The sequence below is a fragment of the Talpa occidentalis genome, unplaced genomic scaffold, assembly GCF_014898055.3.
Source record: "Talpa occidentalis isolate TD23 unplaced genomic scaffold, MPIMG_talOcc4v2.1 talOcc4.18, whole genome shotgun sequence".
In the NCBI taxonomy this organism is placed as follows: Eukaryota; Metazoa; Chordata; class Mammalia; order Eulipotyphla; family Talpidae; genus Talpa; species Talpa occidentalis.
In genome coordinates, this window is record NW_023601851.1 from 12,437,769 (window position 1) to 12,461,457 (window position 23,689).

Below are 23,689 nucleotides of genomic sequence, written 5' to 3' on the forward strand. Positions count from 1 at the left end.
GCATACAAGAACCAGGGTACAGACCAGATGTGTGGGAGGGTGGGAGGATTCACCAGAGACAGAGTGGGGATCAGAACAGGCAGAATGACTGAAATACACTGCTGAGGTGAGCAGCGGGCAAGACAGGAGAGGTCTGCGGCACCATGTGGGTATCTCTCTGGCAGGCCGGGGTTGAACCCATGTTGCAGAAGCTGAGGGCTGAGCTCAACCCGCTGCACCCCTGCGGAGGCCCCCAAGCACATTCTTAAGACAAAAAAAACAAGTTTTCTGAGGACAGGAGACGAGGTAGATTTCTGCAGTTTGCCCGTTTCTAGACTTTTATGAAAATCCGAGGTTTGGAAATTTAGCTCAAAAAAGTTGTATTTTCATTTTATATTTTTACCAGGATAGTTAGTTGTAACAAGAATCTCAACATTTTACCTTTTATTTGCCCAATAAGCAAATTTTAAATATTTTTTACAGTCAACCAATAATCATATAGTAGGAGCCACAGAGAAATAGATTTTTTTTACCCACAGAACAGACCAGAAAGCATCTCAAGGTGGGCAGAAAGAGAGCCCAGGCCCCCCAGCAGGAAGGCAGCAGAGACCTGCCAGTGATCTCAGCACTGGAGCAAAGGCCCAGGCAGCCCCACCCGCCCGCCGCTGGCGGCTGATACTGTTTCATAAAAACCCTTTAGTCTCATGGTCATAGTAGGCCCACTTCCAAAAACCTGGACAACTTTGAGTGTACTTGGAAGACCATTTTTAGAAATATCCTTTTTATTTTCGTAAAAAGAGCAAATGGCAAAACGCTAGTGTGAGGGGACCCCGGCCTCCGCCTCAAATAATGAACTGGACAAGCTTGAGACACGTCTCCCCGCGGTTCTGAGGAAACGTTGTCCGAGCGGGGTTCCGCGTCTGGAGACCGGCTTGGGCTGTGGGGTCTTGGCGGCACCATGGCAGGAAGAGGACGGCGCCTCCACTCGGGAGATGTGCTCCCCTCCTCTAGGCTCAGGGAGGCCTCGCCCTCCCGCGGGCTCGAGCGCCGGGGAGCAGAGTCCAGAGGGGCCAAGCCCAGGTGGAACGGCCTCCCTCGGGGAGCCACTCTCACCCCTGAGCCGCCCCCCACCGTTCTCACCTGCCCCGCGGGAGCCGAGCCGAGCCTCCGCGAAGCCAAGTGCTCTTGGGGGGACACGCGGGCCTCTCCACCCGGCCCTCTCCGCAGACCCCCGGGAAGACGCAGGCTCCGCACTCTCAGGCTGTCCCAGCCGCCCCAGAGCCCCCAGGCCTCCCCCACAGCGCGGGGCTCCGCCCTTCGGTGCCCAGCGGCCTGTGCGGCTTTTTCTCCAGGGACTCCCCCACTCTGGCTGCAGGAGCCGGTACTCCCCTGGGGCCCTCCCCTCGGATCCTCCCCTCAGATCCTCCCCTCGGCTCCTCCTCTTGGCTCCTCCCCTCAATTCCTCCCCTCAGATCCTCCCCTAGGCCCGTCCCCTCGGATCCTCCCCTCGGCTCCTCCCCTCAATTCCTCCCCTCAGCTCCTCCCCTTGGCCCATCCCCTCGGCTCCTCCCCTCGGCTCCTGCCCTGGGCTCCTCCCCTCGGCTCCTGCCCTCGGCTCCTCCCCTCGGCTCCTGCCCTCGGCTCCTCCTCTCGGCTCCTCCCCTCGGCTCCGCCCCTCGGATCCTCCCCTCGGCTCCTCCCCTCCGCCCCTGCTCGGGCGCCGCCGGGAGACGGGTGGGGAGGCCGGGGAGGCCGGGGAGGACCCCGGGAGGGGGGCTGCGGTGCTCAGGGAGGGGCGCCCCCTGCGTGCCGCGGACAGGCCTCCCGCCGGGGACTGCGCTGCGGCGCCCCAGGTCGCGGATGAGGCGCCTGTGGCGCGACGCCGGCTGTGGTGTCCGAGGACGAGGGAGAGGAAATGCTTTTGTTTTGTTAATTAACGCGCAGTGAAGACCATGTTCGGCGGGAGGAAGAGGTGAACGCGCGTGGACGCGTCGCTGGACGGAGCGCGTCTTGGAGGACGCGCCGAGGGGAGACGCGCCGGCGCGGCCGGGAAGGCGCGGCCGAGCCCGCGGCCCGGGCGCCGAGACGCTGCGGGCCGAGCCCGGACCAGACGGGCCGAGACGCTGGGGCCGCGCGGGCGAGGCTGGCGCGCGGGCGAGGCTGGCGCGCGGACGGCTCCTCCCGCGCCCGCAGAGCCGGACCGGAGGACAGACAAGCGGCCGGAGCGGCCCCGCGGGAAGGCGCGGTCTGTGGCCGGAGCTTTACGGGCAGCGCAGAGGCGGGCGCAGGGGACGCCCCGTGCCGGCCCCCCCTTCCCGGGGCCTCAGGGGGGCGCGGGGCGCTTCACAGCACCCGGGACAGTCCCCAGGACACGGACACCCCGGGGGGCAGCGGCCCGGGGGCTGCCCCGCTCCCCTCGGGCCGCACCGCCCCCCGCCGCCGCCAGGGGGCGCCGCGCCCCGCGACGGGCCTTTCCTGGGCCCCGGCCTCTCCCGGGCCCGGCCCTGGGCCCTGAGTGGCCTCGCAGGACTTTCCGCTACAGGGACCAGCTGGGCCGAGAAGCGCAAGAGGCCGCACGGGGGGAGCGGCCCGCGGCCCGGGGTCAGGCCACAGCGGACAGGAGGGGCTCGCGGAGGGGAAGGCCGCTCTGGCCCCCCTCCGCCCCGCCCCGCCCCCGAGCGCCCCAAGCCGAGAAGGAGGAGGGGAACCCGCGAGGGCCGGAGGGTGGTGATGAGCCGGGAGGCTCTGGGGGGCCCAGAGCGAGGCAGGAGGCGCCGATCGGGGCGGGCCTCCGTGGGGTCGGCCACGGAGGCCCGAGGACCGCGGCTGCGCGAGCGCCGCGGCACCAGGTGGAGCTGCATCCCGGATCCCGCGCGGCGCTCGCCCGAGCTTGTCTGTCCCCACGCCTCCTGCGGGGCGCTGGGAGCTGAGAATGCGCGCCACAGAGAGCGTCATTCGGTGCTTGGGAAATGACTTTGAAACGAAGAAAACGCTGTGCTTGCGAAGACGTCCCCTGGCACTTCATTATTTACAAGAACACACGCTGGGAAACCATCTCCGTGGAAACCCCAGAGGACCGGCCACTGCCGTTCCCAGACACGTAAACGGCTACCGCCATCGGTGGAGAAACGGGCACGTACAGTTCCTGAGGTAGCGTTCTTCCAGCTCGAATAGATATATGCATGAAACGATCTCGCGGGCCGTACCAGAGAAGGTCCAATTACTTGGCACCGAGTGGAATACTATACGGCGGAGAAAACACGAGCCTCTGGCTACAGCCAACCCTGTGGATCGCCTCACCCACGTGTTGTTGGGTGAAAGAGCCTAGATAGAAAATGAACATATGATTTATTTATATTTTGAACACCAAAATAAAAAGTGTGTTTTTATTATACATTCAATAATACATGATCGTGTGGGGATGTGTTTTGGTGAGCAAGGGAAAGGTGATTGAGGGGGTCCCCTATTGGTGCGGACTCAGAGAAGCAGAGGATGGTATGGGATTTTTTGTTTCTTCATCCAGTGAAGGGGAGTTCATTTTGTGATTCTTAAACTGTACATTTATCCTACCTGCCCAGATACACGGGTGGTGCAGTTCACGATTCAAGGTACTGGAAATGACGAGGGTGAAAGTCAGCAAACTCATAAAAGCATTTCTCTTTGGATGAAAAATCATAGCTGACCCTTGATCACTTTGGTTTTATTCTACCGTTCATGTTTTCTAGAAGGTACACAGGATTGGAACCAGTCCACTACAGAGGACGAACACATCATCAGCACACTCACTTCCCCATCCTTGGCAGGGGGAAAGGAACTGGTAACATGATTTTTAAACTAAATCATTCCATTGTGGTCATACAAAAACTTTGAATAAGGATGAAAATGTGGCCTCCCTGCTAGTCAGGCAGGCGTGGGCAGAGCGGCTTCATTTGGAGAGAGAGTCAAGCTCACCTCAATTATTTTGGTGAAGGGGTTTGTGTTTCTGGCCTGAACCAAGACTCCTGCTCGTCTGTAAATACCAATAAACACATTTTCCATTTTTTTAATTTCTAAAATTTTAAGTTTATTCTGTTTTATGCAGAAGTTTCATAATGATTTGATTTGTTAAAAAAAAAAGTGAAATAATACACTCATCCAAAGTCTACACCCATTCAGCTTTCAAATACAAGAGTTCTCAAAGTTGTACACGTACATGCTGGAGCCATGATATTTCATAACACAAAATTTGAAATGACTGAAAGATCCTTGCTCTGACTAGTTCATTGCCTCTACCAAAACACAAACCACAAAAAAGAATAGGACAGAATATGGGCCTCCCTGCTGGCACAAGGGATTAAGCACAGAGCTATGAAGCTGTCCCCAGCCTCTGCAGCATGAGTTCGATCCCTGGCTGGCCAGGGAGCAGCCCACAAGGTGCAGCAGACTTCTCCTGTCTCGCCCACCGCTTCCCTCAGCAGTGTAGTTCAGTCAGTCTGCCTGTTCTGCTCCCCACTCTCTGGTGAATCCTCTCACCCCCTGCATTGCTGGCCTGTACCCCAGCTTCAGTATGCATGAATAAATAAATAAATAAATACATAAAAAGACAATTTTATTTTGGGCTTTAATATTTCAGTCTTAATGAATTTATGTCAACTCTCAGTGAACAGAGGAAACTAATGTACTGCAGTTGATTTTGCAATGTCTATCCTGGCCCTTTTATTTTTACAGTGACATTTTCAGCATAGTAATGTGGACAACATCGTTATAGTCAAAAGCTCAACACAGTTTAGCAACTTTGAAATTGAATTGTGTACAAACAACATAAAATTGACGTCCCAACACGTGTGCCAAGGCCTATGGGGGTGTTGAGCCTTCCGCTTTGTACTCAGGCTTCTTAGGTGGACACTATTGATGGAGCAGGTTCCGGGCATTTTTTGATGTGGGTGTGGGGTCCAATCCTCCCCAGCGGGCCCTCCTGGACCTGGAGTGACATACGTGCTAGTGGGAACCTGGTCCCACGGGACCCAGAAGGGCAGCGCCCTCTGCACTTTGAAATGGGGAGAAGGGGTGCCCTTAGGGAGGGAAAGGTGAGGAGCATCTTCCTGTGGGCAGCGGCTGCCTGTTGAGGGGCGTCCAGAGGGAGGACACACTGGAGGGAGAGCTGGGTGTGAATGCTGTCAGGTTTGAGGTTCTTTTTGTGCCTGGAGGAACGCAGGCATCCGGTTTCATTCCTGAGCAGCCGACTGGGTGAGAACCTGCCCTGGAAGGGATCCCCAGGAGACCTGTGCTGTGCTGAGCACTCTGAAGACAGAAATTAGTGGAACAAGGTAATAACACACCATGCAACTCCCAGGAGCCTCGCCTGCAGCTCCATGCACATCCATGGGTCCCGCCAGGAAGGGAGCCGGCTGCTCACGGACTGAGGTCTCAGTGGTCACCTGAGACCATCCACATTCGCCTGACCAGAACTCCACCCCTGGAGGAGGCTGACCGCACATCGGCTGCCACAGAGCCCAGGAGGAACGCAGGGTCAGTCCGGCCAGCATGAGGGAGGCCTCTGACGGCCCTGACATGGGGAGGGCAGCTCCAGTACTCGCCCCTCCAGGAGGCAGAGCCCTAACTCTCCTGCCTCACCCACTGCTCCCCTCAGCAGTGGGTTTCAGTACTTCTGCCTGTTCTGCTCCCCACTCCGTCTCTGGTAAATCCTCTCACCCCCCACACCTCTGGCCTGCACCTCAGTTCTTGTGTGCATAAAAAAATAAACCATTAAAAAAAAGTATTTTAAAAAAGTTCCCACTCTGAGCTTACCTGTGGGTTGAGGCATCTGGCCTCTGGGTGAGTAGTGGTGGTAGTTTCGGGACGTGATTCAGTGGCCTGGTGGTGGCCACGGGATTTGGCTGTGCACTTGCACCCCCAAGGGGGGGTGCTCCTGTGATCGGGAAGTGTCAGAACACCAGGCATCACAGGGCCCATGGCATGAGGGGCGGCACATGACCTACTCCTCTCCTGCAGAGACAGGGCTTCGGACACTGTCTCTGTATCCTAAGGGCTGACGGCAACAGGGCCACAAGCAAAGTGCTGATGACAGACACTCAGACACAGGCCCAAGTGTGATCCACTGGGGCTCTTGGGGTACCCATAGCATTTTGGCGTCAGGCACATGGCCGTCGGTGCCCACGGCAGTGGGTGGAGCCTGTGGGTGTGCCTGTGTGCCGAGGGCCCAGAGACATGGCTTTAGTGTGCCTGGACCTGTTGGAGGCTCCGGCACCATAGTCCATCCAGGCTCAGGACCATGGTCTGTGGCCAGAATGGTTTGGGCTCAGGTTCCTGATGCAGGTGTTCATTTGTCAGAGTAGGGGGTGCAGGTGGCCGGGGGTGCAAACACACAGGCTGCAACATGGATGGTGCATTTCCTCTGTGGCCTTTACTCACAAGACAGTGTCTGCAGCAGCTAAGTCATGTTTTGATTTCACACTTAGTTCAATTCCACTTCTTTAACTGGGGGGCTGTTACCCCAGCCTCCGATACGCAAGCCACCTGCAGGTGTTCTGGCATTCTGTCCCACCTTTGAGGATTTTCATGAAATGCTCCAACAACATTCTTGCTTGTCAGCAGGGGCTCCAAGCAGTGAGGTGTCTGCTGGCCGCAGCCGTCACTGCAGATGGGGGCCTGTGCTGGAGACCCAAGGCCCTGGTCTCCATGGCCATGGTAGGACCGGAATGCACCCAGGGACCACCTTCGTACCTCGGCCACGGCACAGGCCTCAGGTACTTTGTCTCATCATTCCTTGTTCCTTTTTCATCAACCTTTACTTTTCAAATCAAATTTTATTTAAATATTGCTCCATGGCTTTAGGAGGACAGCGGCACCCCCAAGGTGGCAGCTACATCCCTCGCCGAACCCACTCCCTGCCAGGAGCCTGAGCCCGGCAGGAGTCTGAACCCCCGCAGGACCCCTCATGCAGCAGAGCCGCCGGCCCTGGTGACACGCGTTTCTCCAATGCCCCGATCCCTGCTGCTTGGCTCAAGTGCCTGGTCGGTGTGTTTCCTCCACAGATGCCAACACTATCCTTAACTGTCTGATTTCTTTCTTTCAGAGTGACCACCTCCACCCCATCTGAACTGCTACAAAGGCTTGATTCCATCTTTTTAACAGTTGGACAGTGTGCATGTGACGTCCCCGGGGCAGGCGCTCGGGCCTCCGCGTCTGGTCACTCCTTTTGTGGTTCAAACGGAGTCTGCAGCGGCTTCATGTTGTTCCTGTGAAACCCCTGACCTCCTCACTGGCTGCCTTGCTGGCTGGGGCCAGGGGCGGAGGGCATTCTGCACACAGCCAGTGCGGGCGAGAAGCCCTGGGCGGTCCAGCAGCCTGTCAGGGAGGCCCAAGGGGCAGAGGGCAGGAACACGCCTCGCGGTCCTGCACCAACACGCAGATCCAGGCGACTGGGGAGCGCCTCCATCATGGCCATGGCAGGCAGACGGGGTCCCTTCTCCGCCCTTATGAGATGCGTTGTCCTTGGTCAGCCCAGTGATCCGCCCATCACCGCTTGGGCTCACTGGAGTAAGTTCAGTGAGTACCTTCTCTCTGCCGACGATGGTCTCCCTGTGTGAGCTTCCTGGACTCTTCTTTCTTGTTCTTTAGCCTTAGGAGGGGCTGTGGGGCAGGCTGGTGGGAGCCCAGGAGCTGTCCTGGCATTGTGCCTTTACCAACCGCCTTCTTCCGTAGCCATGGACACAGGGTTGGCCAGGAGAGTGCAGGCCCGCAGGCCCAGGGCTGTGTGGTTCTTTGTGATGCCGGCAGTCTCTGCTGCTGAGGTATGTCCCTGGTCGCTGCCATCTGGTCTGCATGTCCCCGAGTGTCTGCTGCTTTGAGGGACTGTAGTGAGCACATGATGTGACTACTAGTCTCAGAAAGCAACTCTACTGAGCTGACCGTGGCCTTTGCAGGAGCGAGGGCAGAGGCACGCAGACCAGCGAGGGGCCGCGATGTCCCTGGACTGTGCTGACTGTCCTGCTGTTGAGCTCAAGACAGCTGGGAGTGCAGCTGAGAGCAGAGGAGTGTGGTGCAGCAGCTGGATTCCAGGCGGCTTTGGGTTGTGGAGCCAACAGCTGGCTGGGCCAGTGCTGGCCCAGATGGGCCCTTCGTGCTCCTGGGACAGGCGAGAATGCAAACAGTGTCCCCAGAGGGCACAATATGCAAGAGGAGACAGCAGGAGGACTGTGGGCACGGGCCGGCCCCAGCCCCCACCCCACCCCCACCCTGGGCCCCAGGGAGACACAAGCTACAGAAGTGAGGTCTTGTGTTTCTAGAGAGTGCTGTCCGGGAAAAGCAGACATCAGGAAGACAGGGCAGGTGGGGTGCAAGTAGGAAGAGCAGGCGGGAGAGGTCAGATCTGACTAGGCTGGGGGCAGCGGGAGGACAGCACCCCCGGCCGTGGTTCCCCCCGCTGCAGGCAGAAGCACATGGCACTGGCAGGGGTGAGCAGGCACAGCCCCAGGTCCTGCCTGGAGCCTGTCTGGGTGCACCCTGAGACCCGGAGGGCTCCTCACAGACTCACACCTTTGTCTCGGCGGGTGGGTCCTTCCTGACACCTGCATTTCCCGCTGAGCAGAGTGGTCCTGGCGCCAGCAGGAAGCCTTCCAGTCACGGTGCCCCGGCTTCCTTCCAGAGCTTCTGGCTCACATTGATGCTTGTCCCAGTCTCTGCGCCGCCCCACCCACCGTGCCTTGGGTCGTGACAGGCTGCACGACATACTGACAGGCCAGCATCTTATTTTAAGGTTAAACCTGACTTTTTTATTTGGGGGTTACACTTTTGCTCTTCCACGTGTGCACTTTACACTCATGCTCAACCCACCGCCCACACCCGCGCCCCACGTGCCTCCCTCCCTGCCCCTTGTTCGCGGTGGTAACCAAGCTATTTTTTCACTGAATTCACGATTTCTCCCTACTGTACTCTGCCTGTGGATGTTTCTGGTTATTTGTACTCCACAGACGAGTGAAACCATCCGATATCTTTCTTTTGCTTTTTGACTTATTTAACACAATCACCTCAAATTCCATCCACTTTGTCCCAAACGCCCTTTTCCCTCTTTCAAACTACTGTGTAGTATTCCACTGAACATATATTCCCCGATTTCTTCATCCATCCATCTGGGAAAGGGCACATGGGATGGCCCCATGACTTGACCATTCCGGATGGTGCTGCTGTGAACACAGGCACAGGGGACCCACATTCGCTTTCTTATTATTTGGATAAATACCTAATAGAAGTATTGCCAATTGTAGAACTTTTATTCTTATTTTCTTAAGAAATCTCCATGCCACTTTCCATGGGGGCTGCCCCAATTTGCACTCCCAACAAAAGGGGATGCAAATTCCTCTTTCACCACCACCTCACCAATATTTAATGGTTCTGTTCCTTTTTCCGCAAGCCATCTCACAGCGGTGAGGCAGCATTCGAAGAGGTTTTGATTGGCCTTCCCCTTCTAAGAAGAGATGTTGGACAGTTTGTCATATGCTTGTAGGCCATCTAGATGTCTTCTTTAGCAAAGTATCTATTTAGGTCCCCTGTCTATTTTTCAATCGGGTTATTTGTTTCTATGTTGTTGGGTTATGTAAGTAGTTCATAAATTTTGGCAGTTAGTCCTCTGTTAGATGTCTGATGTAAAAGTATTTTTTTCCCATTCTTTAGGTTGCCTTTTGTTTCTGTGACTTTTTTTTTTAAGATTGATTTATTTATGCACACAAGAATTGGAGTACAGGCCAGAGGTAGGGGGGAGGTGAGAGGATTCAACAGAGACAGATTGGGGAGCAGAACAGGCAGAAACACACTGCTGAGGGGGCAACGGGAAACAGGAGAGGTCTGCTGTACCATGTGGGTCACCTCCCTGGGTGGGGATTGAACTTGTGCTGCAGTAGATGTGGACAGCCTCAGAGTGCTGACACTTAACCCCTAGTATCACCAGAGAGGTCCCTGTATGGTTTCTTTTGAGCTACAAAAGTTTAACATCCTCCCACTTGTTTGTATTTGCTTTTGTTTCCCTTGCTATTGGGGTTAAGTCCTGAAATACATCTTTGTGGTAGATATCCTGGGGTGGCCCCATATTTTTTTCAAGCACTTTATGGTTTTGGTTCTTATACTCAAACCTTTAATCCATTTTGAATTAACTTTTGTGTATGGAGTTAAGTATGGGTTCTGTTTTGCTGGGTTTTTTGTTTGTTTTTGAAAGCGGCCATCCGGGTTTCCCAGAACCACTGATCTAAGAGGCTGTCTTTTTCCCATGGTGTGGCCGTAGCACCTCTGCCAGAAATGAGCTGTCTGTGTGGGTTTATCTGTGGGCTTTCGTTCCCTTCATCTGCCTGCCTGCCTGTCTGTGTCCCAGAGCCACCGATTTCATTACTACTGCTGTGTGACAAGTCAGCAAGTGTGATGCCTCCTGGACCTGGTTCTTGGCAGTTCCTGGACCCAGAAGGCAAGAAGTAATCCACCGGAAGTTGAATCTTGCTGCGAACCACCCAGAACTGCTCAGAAAGTGGACCCTGCACTTGACCCGCCCACCCTCCTCCAGTAATGTCACCTTATGACATCGCCATCTGTGGCGCGAGCATGCCGGTGAGCCTCTCACATGAAAGAAGACCACATCTCCAGACCAAACACCAACTTTGTGACAGCGAAAAGCACCCCTTCTCTGGTAAGTTGCAGCTGTCACAGTCACCCAGGAACTTACTTGTTGCACACACGCCACTTGGCTTCAGGCCTTGCTGCAGCCCTCAGGGGGGCTGGGGCTTGGGACCTTGCGGAGTCACCCCCTCCACCCTGGGAGGCAGGAGGAAGGTCATGTGGGAGCAAGCTGCTTTATGAAGGAAGAAGATGATGCATTTTGTGATGCAAAATCCATCTAATTATGAGCAAACCAAATGTGTTCAACAGTTTCACTGAGAAACTGGTTTCACAATACTGACAGTTTCCAGCATACTTTTTAGTTTTGAAGAAAATGCAATTGGCTCAAATCAACTATGTTCCTTTCTTAAATGACCTTTGCAGATGCAAGTATCTTTCTAGCTGCTAATAACTATCAACTGTGATCACAGCCTTCTAAGCTGGAATAATAATTCTGTATCTGTATTAACAAAAGGTCAGACTTGCTGAACCACCTAACTGAGCTTCCCACACATGGACTGGCAAGATGCAGGCGGCAGATACCAGCTACGGCGGCGGCAGCATTCCTATCTAAGGTATTACCGCACCTTACAGCACCTGGTACTTGATTATGTGCTCCTTATTGGTTTTCTTGTCGTGCTAGAGGCTCCCCAAAGGCAAGGGCTGTGTCCCCAGAAGTTTTCAGTGTGTAGTGTGCTGTGTAGCCCCTCAAGTATTAAAATAATATGATTTTGAGATTAATCAAGTTTAAAAACTGCTAATATACTGATTTCTCTTATTCATCAAACTGTAAATAGCTGATCGAGATCAGAGTAAGAACAACTTCACAGACAAGGGCTTTCTATCATCAGGGCCTGACTTCCCTGAGCCACACCCCCCAGTTCACAGACACCTCAGCCTCCCTGTGGGGGGCCAGCTCTGACACCAGCTGCATGTCTGGCAATGCGGCTCAGCCCAGACACCAGCCTAGAGACAGTGTCCTGCGGCTCGGCGCCCCTGCCACCACTGCTCTCCTCACCCACCTGTGCTCAGGTGCCAGGGCAAGTTCAGGAGGTTGCCTGCCTGCGGGCTACAGGCCAGAATGCCCAACCCCCTTTCAGCTCAGTCACTTTGCCAAAGGGGCTCTCAGGACTCTGGAAACACACTTCCCAGTCCAAATGAAGAGGTTCAGGGACGAGGGGGCCTGGGCAGGTGTGTCTGTCCCCAGGGGTGGGGACGCCTCCCTGGGGTGCATCACCCTCGGGTGTTGACGCATCTGTCGGCCTGGAAGCCCCCAAAACCCTGCACTTCCGGGGTTCCCGGGGCTTCCTCACTATGCCAAACCAGCTATTAACTCTGTGTGGGGGGGGTGGGCTCCCTTCTCTGGAGAATGGGGGCAAAGGAAGGGCAGAATCTTCCAAGCTGGCCGGCATGTCAGTCTTCTGGCCCAGCTCCCTCAGGGGCCACCAGGAGCTACCTCAGTGGAGCAAGAGCCATCCCTGCACTCCCCTGTCAAAGCACTTCAGGAGCCCGGTCAGGGGAGAGCAGAGGCTCCTGCGCTCTTCTGAGCTGAGGGGGGCTTGGGGGTTGCGCCCTACAAGTGGAGCAGAGGCCCGAGCTGCCTCCCATTATTTCACTGATGCAAATGTGGGCACCAGTATGGGGGCCGGCAAGCAGCCCCATTGCATCCACTTTGATATCAAGGAGCTCAGGCTTACGGGGTGCCCCTGCCTCCAGAGACACTTCACAGAGTGACCAGGCAGGCCAGAGGCAGGGCCACCCACAGGGAAGACAAGGCTCAGGCCCACCCCCCGGGGAGGATGGTCAGCCTGGCCCTCCCAGCCTCCCCCTCCCGGGCCCAGCACAGCCTGTCCCTACCCCTTCCTGGCGGCGGTGGTGCTCACCAGCCACATCCTCTCTGCAGCGTCCTGGCCCAGCAGCGTGGTTGGGGCCGGCGGGCAGCAGCAGAGACTGCCATGGCCAGGGCCCGGGGCTGGCTGTGCCTGGGCTTGTGCTTGGCGGTGCTGGTGGCCTTCCTGGCCGGGGTCCTGGTGGGTAAGTGTGCACTGGGTCTGCCTTGGGGAGAGGGCGGGCGGGCCGGCTGGGGTGGCCTTGACAACCCCTCCCCCAGGCTGGATGGCGAAGCTGCTGGAGGGAGCAGCCTGGGCACCGGGCTGGCACCACAGCGTCCACAGGAAGCTGGTCTCGGGGATGGACACCGGGAGCATCAGGCCCTTCCTCCGGTGAGTCCCACGGGGCCTGACGGCCACCTTCTCCCTGCTTCCTGCAGCCGCCAGCGGGGCCATCGCGGACACACCCGGCCCTTGCTTTGAGCAGTTTTCACTCTGGCTTAATTACTCCCAGCTGGATAGTGGGGGGGGCTCGGCTGGCCCTCCCTTGCCACCCGTGTCTCCCCAGTCCAGCAGCCGACTCTGGTGGTGCTGGCGGTGCCTGTGACCTGCGTCCCCCCACCCCCATGCCAGTTCTCATCCTGCGCCCCATGGCCTGGGCTCCATGGGCATCTTGTCAGACAGGGTGACCTGCCATCCATTTCAGTCAGGCCTGAGGGACTGGTCCTCCCTGCCAGGGGTCACACTTAGGGCTCAGGTTAAGAGCTCCTCAGCCTCAGATGCCTCCTCCCTACACTGTCCTCCTGACTTCACCGTCTACACTCTACTCTCTGCCTCGCATCCGGTTACTCTCGGGGTGCACATCTGCGGAGAAGCTTTCTCTGCCTCTGGCTGTGTAGTTGCTCAGCAGCATCCGCTGACACGTTTCTCCTTTCATTTCACTGCTTTTGTGCCTTTATTAAGAAAACGGGCATAGCTGTGCACGCCTCTGGGCTCTCTGATCTGCTGAGTCCCCCAGTGTCCTGCTCTGCCTCGAGCATTCACGGTCCACAGGGAGCCTCTGCAGCGTGTGGGGTGATTCCCACCACTGTACTCTTCTCAACGATTCCTCCGCTTATTCCCTATAACACGCACAATGAGTGTGGCTGTCCGGGAGTCTCTGCTGGGAACGTGGCAGCGAGGCTTGGACACCAAAGAGCCCCTGAGGCACCAGGATCTCAGGAGGCGTGTGCGAGGTGGCCATCCAAGCTTGATGTGTCTTTAGGTCAAGTATTAATCCACTGTGAGTCACTTCATGCTTTCATGTTTGCTGTTAATACGTGGAAACACTGTTGGGTTCTGTGCGCTGTCTTGCATCTTGTGGCCTGTCTAAGCTCTCATTAGGTCTAGAAGTTATTTCTTCGTTTGTTAGGGCTCTGCATCTTTGAGTAGGGAGTTTTTATTTCTCTTTCCAATCTGTGGGTCTTTTATGATTTTGTGTACTTGTGCTGAACAGAACCCCGGCACTGTCCCGGGGAAGACTGAGGAGAGCAAACATCCTGCATCTTGGAACCTCAGGGGAAAGGATTCTGTTTCGCCATGAAGTCACGGCAGCTGCCCTCTCCTCCAGGATGGCCGAAGGTGCCACAGCTCTAAACTTATGAATGGACAGTCTATCAAATTGCTTTCCTGCATCAGCTGATATGGTCGCATGATTTTTCTTCTGAAGCTGACTGGCATCTTGATTCGCATTTCTTTAGTTTCTGAATTGCGGGGTGACCAGATTCTACCAAGATGACAGTTAACAGTCTCCTCCAGGTTGTGAATTGTCTGTTTTTCCAGCTTACTCTGGAAATTGTTGCCAAGTATGTTGAGGCCTGTTTGTTGTTCACACAGTGATGGCGTCATGTTGCTCTTTATCTCGAGAACGTCCTTTTCTGTGTCTGGCAGGCCCATCAGTCTGCCTCCCTCGGTGTAAACAAACCTTTCCAGCTGTTACGGGCTGTTTGCTGTCTCTTCTTCCCTCCGCTTCCTGTCAACCTGTTGTTTTCTTTACAATTAAAATTGACCTTCTGTAGAGAGGTGCCAGTGTTCCGTCTCTTCTCCCTTCCGAGGTTCCAGCTAGACCACGGAAGCAGGTCCTTAGAGTAAGGGACCACGGTTCAGCCCCACCACGTGTCTATGGTTGGGCAGGGTCACGAAGTTCCGCTTTAAGTGTCCACAACTGAACTGGAGCAAGTGAAAACACTCAACCGATGTGACACTTGTGTCTCATCTTCACTGGGGCTACGCACAAGAGCGCAGGGGCAGTGTCCTGTGTGATCAGCTGGATTGCAGCCTGTCACCTCGCTGGGGTCGGCTGTTCCTTCCTCCACACCCGCCTCGACATAGGTATTGCTCACCAAGGAAGACGCCAAGAGTGAAGTGCATTAAATGAAGAGCCCAAGAATTTAGGGACCAAAGAGGCGTGGCCCTCAGTCTTGCCAGCACCTAGGAGGAGGAGTAGGTGGGGGCTTTTGGTAGGCATTTCAAGTGTTCTGTTACTTTTCAAAGAAGGAAAAATATGTGAGCAGGCCAGTGGAGGGTGTGGCCTCCTAGCCGAGACACCTGCGGGCACAGAAAGCAAAGCTGTGTGCAGGTATGCGGGGTGCTCAATGCACCGGCAGACCGGGAGGTGGCTCAGACAACGTGGAAGGGCTGGAGTCGACTGGCCACAGGCCAGGTGGCGAGAGGTGGGAGGGAGCGAGGCTCAGCTACAGGGGCTAATGCCATAAATCTGGTCTGGCTTCTCCAAGCTGTGCAACGCTTGCCCCACTCTCTCCAGCCCAGGAGGCCTGAATGGCCCATTACCCATCGCTGTGATTTCCTTTTGGCGATTCTGGTTTGATAATGTGCTATGTTGTTATTCCTGATGATAAACACAAAGTTTTCTTCTGTTAGACACAAAGAGAGACTAGCGAATAACCAGGCAAAAGTTCAGGGTTACTCTTCCATCTCACGGAAATACACTTTCCCCTAATCATGCAACTCCCTGCTCACCACAGAGTATGCCTTTTTGGCCGGGGCATGGGCCTGTGCCCGCCAGTGCAGCTTCAGCCTGGGGTGGACACGGCACCGCCATGCCTGCGGGAGAGTGTGCACTTGGCCTGGTATCCGGACGGCGGCTGTAACCCAGCTTCTATCTCATTTTCATTCTAGTTCATTTACAAAGCTCCGTCACCTGGCCGGAACAGAACAGAACTTCCTGCTTGCCAAGAAAATCCAAAGCCAGTGGGAGGAATTTGGACTGGATGTGGTCAAGCTGGTTCATTACGACGTTCTCCTGTCTTACCCCAACGAGACGAACCCCAACTACATGTCAGCCGTGGACGTGCAGGGGCTAGAGAGCTGGAGGTGACAGAGCACTGCTGACACCGTTCGTGCTTTTACGTGTCCACCGTATTCTGTGAAATGGGACGTGGGTGCAGTCCAAATGGACACTTGCCAGGCCGCAGCGGGCTCCTGAGCTTAGGAGCCCATGGGCTGTGGGCTGATGCCGTGGGGCCCAGTGCCAGCCCCCACGGGGCTAGGTCATGAGTCAGAGTGAACCCGAGGACGTGGCTCCTCTGTGTAGGTAAATTGAGGCAGGTGTGGGACATGCCGCAAGTTTGTGGGGTGAGCACGGATCAGGGCCAGCTCCACACAGGAGGGTCACTCAGCGCAGTCCAGGAGTCAAGAGACCCCGTCCTGAAAGTATTAATGTCCCCAGGGGCTGATGACACGAAAAAGCAAACAAAATGCTTACTTTTTTTTTTAAAGATTTATTTATTTATCCAAGCACTGGGTACAGTCAGAAGCGCGGGAGGGTGAGAGAATTCACCAGAGCCAGAGCGGGGAGCAGAGCAGGCAGAAGGACCGAAGTACACTGCTGAGGGGAGCAGCGGGCGGCAGGAGAGGTCTGCGCGCCATGCGGGACCCTCCTCCGGTGGCTGGGGAGCAGCCGGGGATCGAACCGGCACTGCAGAGGCTGCGGGCAGCTTCGCAACCCAGCGCTCAACCGCTGCGCCACCGGGGAGGCCCACAAAATGCTTACTTCTGGGCAGGTAAATTGTATCGGCAAAGGCTGGGAAACACAGTGGCTCCATGAGCGGGAGAATAAGCTCTTCTCTATTTAACAGTCAGGTGCAAAGTGGCCACGGAGAGCGCACAACAGCATGTCCTCAGGCTTCTGTGCTGTCCGAGGGGCTGAGGCCCCACTTAGACAGCAGGAACCGCTGGCAGCCCTGAACTCACAGGTGTGGCCGGCGCTCACAGCCCGGGCAGGCAACAGGTCAGGCTGGACAAGGCGAGGGGCTGGGCGCGGAGTCCTGCCGAGAGGTGGCACAGCCCGTGGGGCAGGGTGGAGGGAGGCTGGGATCAAGGAGCAGGCGGGATGCGGCTGTGGCTCCCTGGAGGGAGGGGCAAGGGCCTCCGATGACACTGGTGTCAGAGGGCACCAGACGCAGGCCCGGGGTGCGACAAGTCCAGGCTTTGGTGTGTTGAGCTCGCTCATCCATGGGCCAATCATAAGCATCCGGGTGAAATGTTGAGTCATTTCAGCCTTGCGGGGAGGGCTGGAGGCAGCAGGCAGGGGGCTGGGGCAATTTGTTTGGGGCAGACAAAGGGGCCATGCATGGCGGGAGGTGGAGGGGTGGGTGCCGTCTCTGGAGCCCCCTTGGCTCCTGAGCACCCAGCTGCCACAGGCCCAGGCATTTCTAGAAGCTGCTGCTTTGAAGACAGGACAGAGCTCTCTCTCGCCACTGTCTGGGAGGGTGGCCTGTGCAAGGGTAGACCCTATTTTCAGGAAGCACAACTTTAAGTGGACAGTTGGGGGCAAAATGTGTTATTCTTCAACAGCAATCTGGAATGTTCCTGTCCAACTTTGTGTGTTTCTTGTTAGATTTTCAAGACCTCAGGCCTCGAGGCAGCACCGGGTGGCTATGAGAACGTCACAAACATCGTCCCGCCATATAATGCCTTCTCAGCCCAGAGCACGCCAGAGGTGAAGACACTCAGCCCCTCACACCTGCCTATTTTATAAACCTGTGTGGTAGGCAGGCCAAGGCAGTGCCCGGGGGAGTCCTGGACGTGCCTGCACCGCACCCTGCCATGGCTGGTCCCCTGCCCGTGATCCTGGGGCAGGGACCCTGCACAGGGCCTGCTGCGGCCTGGCTGGCACCGATTCATGGGGTGGAACACACCCACTCACCATGAGGCCAAGGCCAAGGGTGGAAACTGAGCAGCTGGGGTGTGGCCGCTATTTTATTCCCGTTCTCCTTGGCAGCTCCTGCCACTCGGGCCGGCCCAGGCTGTCTTACACACCACCCCTTTTTAGCTTCGCAGGGCTGCCCCTAAGCTGCACGCTGGTCTGGCCATGGTCCAGGCCTGATGCAGCTATCCCTCACAGGGGGACCTCGTGTACGTGAACTACGGGCACACCGAGGACTTTCTGCTGCTGGAGAGGGAGATGGGCATCAGCTGCGCCGGGAGGATCATCCTCGCCAGATACGGGAAGGTTTTCAGAGCAAACAAGGTGCCTGTGCTCCGGGCCGCCCCACCTAACCCTAACCCTAACCCTAACCTGCCCTGTGTTGTCCTGGAGAAAGTTGCCTTTTGCTGCCTGAGACCCCTGGAAATTGCGTTTACTGGTTGGCAGGTTTCAGGGGTGCAGGCTGATACCTCCACAGATGCCGTCACCACCCCCTCCAGCCCCCAAGGCACCCACAATTCTCCATCATCCAGCGCCCCACCCTGCCCCAGGGGCTCCGCGCAGCAGCACCGCCCAGCCTGCTTTGCACCTAGGTGCCCCAGGCCAGCCAGCATCCCCTGCTCCCCAGGCTCTCCACTTATGTCAGGAACACCGCAGCGGCGGGGGCCTCAGGTGTCATCTTGTTCTCAGACCCGGCCGACTCCTCTGCGCCTGGGGTGCAGCCGTACCCCGAAGGGTGGAGCCTGCCTGGGACTGCTGTCCAGAGAGGCAACGTGTTGAACCTGGACGGCATGGGGGACCTGCTCACTCCGGCCTACCCAGCCAAAGGTACCCCAGCCCGCGCCCCGTCCTGCAGGATACGCAACACGGCCGGCCCCCTCCACGTCGTGCCTGGGACGCCAGGAGGGGGTCCTGACCAGCACCGCCCAGGCTCGGCATGTCCTGCTCTCGGCCGCACGCATCTTGTGACGACACGGAGTCTTCCCCTGGGAGCAAAACGGGACGTGCGATGTCGCCTCTGCCGTCACCCAGAGCGTCTCCGCCCCATACCGGCAACCGCGCCAGCCCTCCCTGCTGAGTGGCTTCCTGCAGGTGGGCCCTGGGTCTGCTGCCCACTTGATGCTGGACAGCCAGACGCCCACACTGCTTCTGTCCCAGCAGCTACCACTTGAAGGCTGTCATGCAGGGTTTCAGGAAAGTGTTCGTGGGCTTCTCTCTCTCAGGCAAACACAGAAACAGGTTCGCAGGAAACAGGCCCAGGGGTGCCTGGCTTTCTAAGAAGCCCAACTGCTTGGGGGGGGGGCCCTATGCCCATAGGCCGGCAGCAGGCAACAGCCACAGCTACCTTTGAACTTTATTCCAGCGGGGACGCACACCCTCCAACCTGCTCTGCCTTTTTCCTCTTCAGAGTCTGTAGCGCGAGTCCAGATGGTTCCGCGCGGCGTTTGGAACCAGCTGTGAAAGAAGCCCCTTGTTTCCACAGTGTGGTTTATAGACCAGTTTGGAGAAAACTGACATCTTAAAACATGTTAAATCTTGGGGTGCAGGAGTGAGAGACGGGGGCCTCCCCAGCTGTCAAGGTGCCCCAAAAGGCTTCCCAGCACCTGTGGCTTCCCCACACCCAGGGAGCTGTCTCCAGCTCACCTGGTGCCACACACGCTCAGGCCGACCCAGCTACACTCCCCAGGGCCCCAGTTGGCATGTTGGCCTTGGGCCCCACAGCCAGGGGTCGCCAGCTGGTGGGGTCTCTGTGGGTCGTGTCAGGGCTCTCCGAGCAGGTCAGCCATGTGCAGACTCAGCTTTGTCTCTTTCAAGTTCTTTCTTGTCTCACCATCGGCTGATGCTTCCAAGGCATGCTGAAAATGGCCGTGAGAGATTTCTGGCTTGTTCCTGCCCCAAGAGAGAAAACACAGCTTTTCTCTGTTCAGTAGGACATTAGCTATAGTTTTTTTGGAGTCTCTTGTCGGTCCGCGGACATTCACGGCCCTGCCAGATGTGGGGTCAGCACTGGGTGTGGCAACAGGAGCTGTTCTCCAGGGGCTCTGCTGAGTCGCCGTGTGCCTGCACCATGACTGCTGCTCTCAGATCACGCAGATTGACCTACCTGCCTCCTGGGCAGACCAGACCCTGGTCACCACATACCCTTTGACACGTCATCAGTGCATTGCAGACTTGTGTTGACATTGGTTCCGAGAATCCTTGTCTGTCACCGTGAGCTCATTCCTGGCGCCAGAACGGCTGTCCTCGTGGCATCTTCCCCCATGGACCTGGTCCTTGCAACCATGCCTGCCATGCCTGCCTGCTGGAAAATCCACCTGGGCCTGCAGTCCCATTTGCAGGAAAGTTTCTGCTGCATGCTCAAGCTCCTTGCTCGCGGACTGCCGCTCAGGCACGCTGTCTGTCCTGCCGTTTGGTAGCTTGTGTCTTTCAAGAATCTTGTCTATTTCATCTGAGCTGTCGGATTTGCGGACACGGAGCTGCTCAGAATCTCGTTTTTCTTTCTTGGTGGCCGCAAGCAGGGAGGGTGACATTTTCTTCTTGCTGCTGGCCTGTCGCGGACCAGCACAGCAGCGAACGATGAGGCCGTCTCAGGGTTGAGAGACTGTGCAGGGTGGTCAGGGATTCGGCGAAAGAAATGACAAACAGACACACTTCCAGAGAGAGTGTAATTCTGAGTGTAATTTTCTTTGAGTTGGTGACCAGTATATATATGTTTTTCTAAAGGCATAGGGATGGCGAACATCAGTGAAGAAATCAGCTTGCTTATAGGTTTAGCTTATCATTGACAGGGCAGTGATTTACATGGGGAACCAGGCACATTCCTAAGTAGTTAGGCTATTAATTTTCTTTTTGTTTTATGTGATTTTTTTTTTTTTTGTTTTAACTACTCACTACCACTAAATTACTATTAATTAGCACGGGTGAGTTTTACTCTTCACAATGTAATATTTTTATCATTAAGATTAATACTAACAAGGCTAAGCATACAACAGAGAAATTATTAAGCTAACAGTTCTATTAATACACAGAGTTTAGTAATGTTTCATTTGAATTAGCCTAGTTATTAGATTTTGTATGTTCTTTTTTAATCAGCAAACCAATGACCTTTTTAGACAAAGAGAAAATATTTTTAGAAAGAGAAAACATTTTAGAGAGACAGTTGTATTAGAATAAAGTTTGTGGGCCTTGAGAAGGCGAGATAAGGTTCCGTGCGGTCAGCATTCCTGTAGTGGCTCCTTGGGGTCGTTATCTTTCAACAGGCTTCCATCTTATCTATATCTTCAGGGGGTTTTGCTGTTCTCCCCCTGCTTCAGGGAGTTTTGCTGTTCTCCCCCTGTGCACTGGTTCCTTGCCCAGCCGGACCTAGGAACCGTGGCAAAAGCCATTAGCCCTAAAGGTCACTGCAGGGGGAGGTGCAGCACTGGCCCTGGCCACTTTGCGGCTCCTTAGGCTCGGTCTTGCTAGAGATGTGTCAGTTTTACTGACCTCAAGTAGCCAGGGTTGGGTTTCGTTAATAGTGTGTTTCCCATCTCTTACATTCCTGCTCTGACCCATGTTGTGGGCTTTTTTTTTTTTTCTCATTAACTCTTTTTCCTAGTTTCTTTAACTGGAAGCCGATGTTGTTTGCAAATGTCCTTGTTTTCCTAAATGCTGGGCTAAGAGTGGAAGTCCCAGGGAGGTCCTGGGCCACCTTCACCCCCCTTCCAGGCAGGCAGTGTGGCTGCTGAACAGGCCTCCATCAGGGTCCCCTGAGCTCCCGGTCTCCCCTGACTTCTTCACTGGCTTCTTGTTTCAAAATCCTGGATACATTTTCCAGGCATCTGGTTAACTTCTGCAAGACTCACACATATCCTTGAGGAAACCTTATAAAATTAACCAAGAGAACTGAGTGAGATGGCAAAACCAACTTGAAAATCTCAGTAACTAACATGTTCCATTAAAACCTGAAAGATTTCATGTCTTACTGCTGAATTAGGCCCTAGTAGAACAACCATTGGCTTGGGGGACACTTGATGTATTTTTAGTATCATTTCAAATACATGGCAAATATGGAATAGTAATAAAATCAAGTCCTTTTCACCAGCTGTCTTGTTTTCATGTGATTTTTGCAGAGTATGCCTTCAGACTTGATGCAGAAGAAGGAGTGGGATCCCCCAAATCCCGGTACATCCCATCAGGTATCATGATGCAGAAATACTATTACGGTATAGTTTTTAATGGATATAAGAGATTTTGCACTAATATTGAGGCACAGGGGAAGCTAGGGTTATTAGGCAGTTTCAGGGACAGTGCAGGAGGGGACCTCTGAAGAATTTAGGGAGGCTTCAGAGATAAGGACAACCAAGGGTATATAACCAATTCCATTAGGAAAAACAAACACCCCAGGACCACGGACAATATTAATGCTGTTAACGATGTTCCTGGTTTTCTTCAGGTGATAAAGGGAGGTGGAGACTAGAGAAATGGAGAGTGGTTTAATTTATGGACAACTTAGAAGGGCAGCTGCTTAACTTCAATGTAGAGATGCACACCCGGAGGACCAGGCCATAAAGATAAAGTGTAGAGATGCTCACCGGGAGGACTAGGCCATAAAGATAGAGTGACAAGCATGAAAAATGTGGAAAGGGAAAGCTGTTAGATAAGGAATGTGAAATTTCCCCACTTAGTAAGTGTGAGACCCTCTGGGAGTTAACCAATCAGGGAGAGAAAGAGTAAAATTTAAACATAATGAGGGAGAGAAAGTATATATTGCCAACATAATATCCCGTACCAGCTCATCTTGGCCCCTCCCAGGTACTTTATAACTGGGAGTCTTTCTTCTTTGTCTCTTTTCTTCCTAAATAAGCTTTTCTTTCAAAGATAAGATCTGTCTCTCTCTGCTTACTTACTCCAAAAAGTCTGTGAATTCCTTTCTATGGTTTTGCGAGACAAGAACTCGTGGTAAAGTGGCAGCAGTTGTTACACACGCCGGCATCAATATGTCATTTTCCAACTAAAACGAATACACATCAACTCTGCTGTCCGCTACTGACTATGCAGGCCTGTTTTGCTCCTCTCCCAAATAAACATGTCCTTTTAAAATGTAAAATAGATGGCGGAGCAACATGGCGGTGAGGAAATGCTGCGAGTAAGATCTCCCATTAAAAAAAAAGTTAATAGGGAAGAAAAGCGGCAGGTCCCAGTGAGAACTGGGACACGGAAGATAAAGGGACGTCTCCAGCAAACTACCCGAAGAAGACAGTTGCCATAAAAGAGGACCAGAAGGGAGGAAAGCAGAACCCTGCTCCCCTCCCCCACCCACAGAGTCGGCACTCTCCGACCAACAGAGAGGAGGGAAAAAACAAACTAAAACGACCAACAAGAACGAACTACACAGCAAGCGGGACTTTGAGTGGAAAGGAACTACTGCAGCCACCACACCCCGTGAACGGGGAGCTGTGGAGAACCCTGCATGATTCGCCGCGGCGGTGAGCTCCAGACGCCATTAGAGAACAGCAGAGACCACGGGAGACACGCACACAGCCCCAGGCCGGCCGGTAAGCTCGCGCAGAAAAGCGGCACGCTGGAAAAGCAAACGCGGATCGAGATCGCGGCTGCCCAGGTCCCCCCGCCTGAGACCTAGGCTTGCGGGGAGACGAGCGGGGTCCCTCACTGAGGTGAAAGTCCCTCACTGAGTAATCAGAAACCAGGCGCCCAGACACGGGAGCGGGGGTGCAAAAGGCACCATTGCTGTGGCCACTGAGCTGGGCTACAGACCGCTTCCTGGACCTGAGGGCTTTGGAACTGAGACCCGAGGCACGAAATTCGGGCGTGGGCTCTCCACGACGGTGGGGCACAAGGCAGACACAGCACCCCAAAGACGTTGAAGTTTTCCTTACCATTCCCACTCTGTTCCCTAACACACGGGGTGAAAAACACAGCTCCCCAAGGTCTCTAGGTGAAATATCTGGCGCCACCTAGCGACCCGAAAAAAAAAGTCACTAAACACCTTTCTTCAGAAAAGACCACTTGACAGCAGAAGGCGGAGCCTGTG

The 23,689-nt window shown here is 55.1% G+C and overlaps 1 protein-coding gene across 1 annotated transcript; it reads left to right on the top strand.

The window, feature by feature from the left end:
- The first annotated feature begins 12,575 nt into the window (after positions 1 to 12,575).
- On the top strand, positions 12,576 to 21,873 carry LOC119250877 (N-acetylated-alpha-linked acidic dipeptidase 2-like). The gene is given in 9 exon segments (XM_054697747.1): positions 12,576 to 12,654; positions 12,731 to 12,842; positions 15,627 to 15,811; positions 17,345 to 17,448; positions 17,854 to 17,981; positions 18,049 to 18,051; positions 18,302 to 18,483; positions 21,768 to 21,797; positions 21,800 to 21,873. Coding segments are annotated over 9 exon segments (897 nt in total).
- Positions 21,874 to 23,689: the final 1,816 nt, after the last annotated feature.